The 2535-nt window shown below is 43.7% G+C and overlaps 1 protein-coding gene across 1 annotated transcript; it reads left to right on the top strand.

Moving 5' to 3' along the window:
* The first annotated feature begins 239 nt into the window (after positions 1–239).
* LOC145583872 (uncharacterized) lies at positions 240–680 on the top strand. Its single transcript, XM_081640831.1, has one exon. The coding sequence runs from the start codon at positions 240–242 to the stop codon at positions 678–680; it is 441 nt and encodes a 146-aa protein (XP_081496957.1).
* The last annotated feature ends 1855 nt before the right edge of the window (positions 681–2535 follow it).

The raw sequence follows: 2535 nt of genomic DNA, 5'->3' as shown, positions 1-2535 counted from the left end.
CGAATGAGTGCAACAATTTGAAAAGGTTGTTGGATAAGCTGGCCGAGAAGGGCATGCTCAACTCGTACGTCATGAAGTCCAAGTTCACTTACACTCGGACAGACAACAAATCCGAGAAAAAAAAGATGAAAATAGCACTGATTCAGGGTTCGTGGCTGTAATATCAGGCGGCATCGCTGCAGATGGCCCGACCATGAAAGGAGTTAAGCAAGATGCGTGGAAATTCAGAAATGTGATACATGCCGAGGGGGGTGAAGGACGATCCCTTTCCGAAAGTGACGGTCTGTGAATCAGATCGAGGCGAGATCAAGGCCCCACACAATGATCCTATGGTGTTCATCATGAAAGTTGCTTACTTGAAGGTCGGTCGGGTGCTGGTAGATACTAGCAACTTGTCCGACATAATCACCTTAGAATGTTTGAAAATTTTGAAGTTTCCAGAAGATGCCCTCCAAGATATTTCTCATCCGCTCGTTGGATTCGGCGGGAGTATCATCCACCCAGCCGGACGAATAGACTTACTCGTCCGGCTTGGGAAGAAGGGAGAGGAAAGGGACATGGTTGTCCGCTTCCTATTAATGAAAGAGCTTACAGGTTATAATGTCATACTCGGTCGCCCAACATTAATAGCAGCCAAGGCAGTAATTGTCCCTCATTTGATGCTAGTTAATGAAGTTTGAATGAACAGATGGAAAGATTGGTGCCATTCATGGAACCCAAAAGATGGCAAAAGAATGTAATCAGCTGGCCGTGAAGCCAACAGCTCGAGGACGACTAAGATCATCCGAGCCAAACTCAAATAAACGGTCACTCCAAGCATACCAGGTCGGCCAGAAGCGCAGGTCGATAAAAAAAGAGCAGGCATAGCAACTAATGGTCGTCCGCCGGCCAGAAGAGTTAAGGCCGCAGTCGGCAGGCGATCATACGGACATAGTGCTTGACCCAGATCAGCCTGATCGGACGGTCAAGGTGGGTACTATGGCTATGGGTCTGCTTGGGGATGACATGGTAAAGCTGCTAAGAGAATTCAAGGATGTTTTTGCGTTTGAGGTACACGAGATGCCGGGCACAGATCCAAATCTGGTAGTCCACAAGTTGGCGGTGAATCCGACAATGAAGCCTGTTCGACAGAAAAAAAGGAATTACGGAGAAGAAAGGAATCTGGCAGCCGCATCAGAAGTGAAGAAGTTGTTAGAGGTCGATTTCATTCGGCAATATTACTACCTTGATTAGGTAGCAAATGTAGTTTTGGTGAAAAAGACGAATGGAGCATGGAGAATGTGCATGGATTACACTGACCTCAATAAGGTGTGTCCTAAGGATAGCTTCCCATTGCCTAAAATCGACCGGCTGGTCGATTCAATAGCCGGACATGCCCTTATGAGCTTTATGGACACATACTCCAAATTCCACCAGATGTCTTTATGGGAAGAAGATCAAGAAAAAACAACATTTGTGACCGAAGAGGGGCTATATTGCTACAAAGTTGTGTCATTCGGCTTAAAGAATGCCCCTGCTACTTTTCAGAGACTTGTCAACACTGTCTTTATAGATCAGATCGACCGGAATATGGAGGCGTACATTGATGATATGATTGTCAAGTCAAAACAGTCGGCCGATCATCTGAATGACCTTCGAGAAACATTTACCGAACTCAGGCAGTATAAGATGATGTTAAACCAAAAGAAATGTGTCTTTGGTGTTGAGTCCGGCAAATTTCTCGGATTTTGATCGATCAGCGTGGAATTGAGGCCAACCCTAAAAAGATTCAGGCGGTCTTAGATATGAAATCACTGAGAACTATCAAAGAGGTTCAAAGATAAACCAGTTGTCTAGCTAATCTTGGCCGATTTTTGCCAAGGTCAGGGGATAAGTGCTAGTATTTCTTTCAGACAATCAAGAAAAAAGCCATGTTCGAATAGACTGAAGAGGCCGAGGAAGCCTTCGTACAATTGAAAAATCATCTGCATACACTTCCTCGGCTCGTCAGTCCGCTCAAAGACGAAAAGCTATACATATATCTTGTAATTTTAAATCACTCTTTAAGTGTCATCCTCCTTGCTGAGAAGGACGGCCATCAGATCCCCATGTATTTCATAAGCCACGTCTTGCACAATGCTGAGCTGAGGTATCCATCCATCGAAAAATTTGGGCTAGCGTTGTTCATGGCATCGAAAAAGCTAAGGTCATACTTCCTTGCTCATTCAATTGTGGTCTACACGGACCAACAGTTGAAGAAACCGTTCACAACATTGGAGGCCAGTGGCTATAGACACCCAAATGTGTCTCCCCAAAACCAAACCCAGTAATGAATACTTTTCACATCGCTTGATTATCGAATGAAGTGAAAGTGTGAAAAGCCTTGTGATGTGTTAGTTTTTAATAAAATCTTTCTTTCTGTTTTTGAAAATCTTCTCTATTTATGAAAATAGCCATTCCAATTTATTTTGGTCCATGATAAAGGTCCATTAATAGTGTAGTTGCATCATGCTCATAAAGAGCTTTCCAATGATATATTATAAGCCCAATTCCGAT

The sequence above is a fragment of the Chenopodium album genome, chromosome 16, assembly GCF_948465745.1.
Source record: "Chenopodium album chromosome 16, dcCheAlbu1.1, whole genome shotgun sequence".
Taxonomy (NCBI): domain Eukaryota; kingdom Viridiplantae; phylum Streptophyta; class Magnoliopsida; order Caryophyllales; family Amaranthaceae; genus Chenopodium; species Chenopodium album.
The sequence above is the reverse complement of the archived record's forward strand: the minus strand, read 5'-3'. Positions and strand labels throughout refer to the sequence as shown.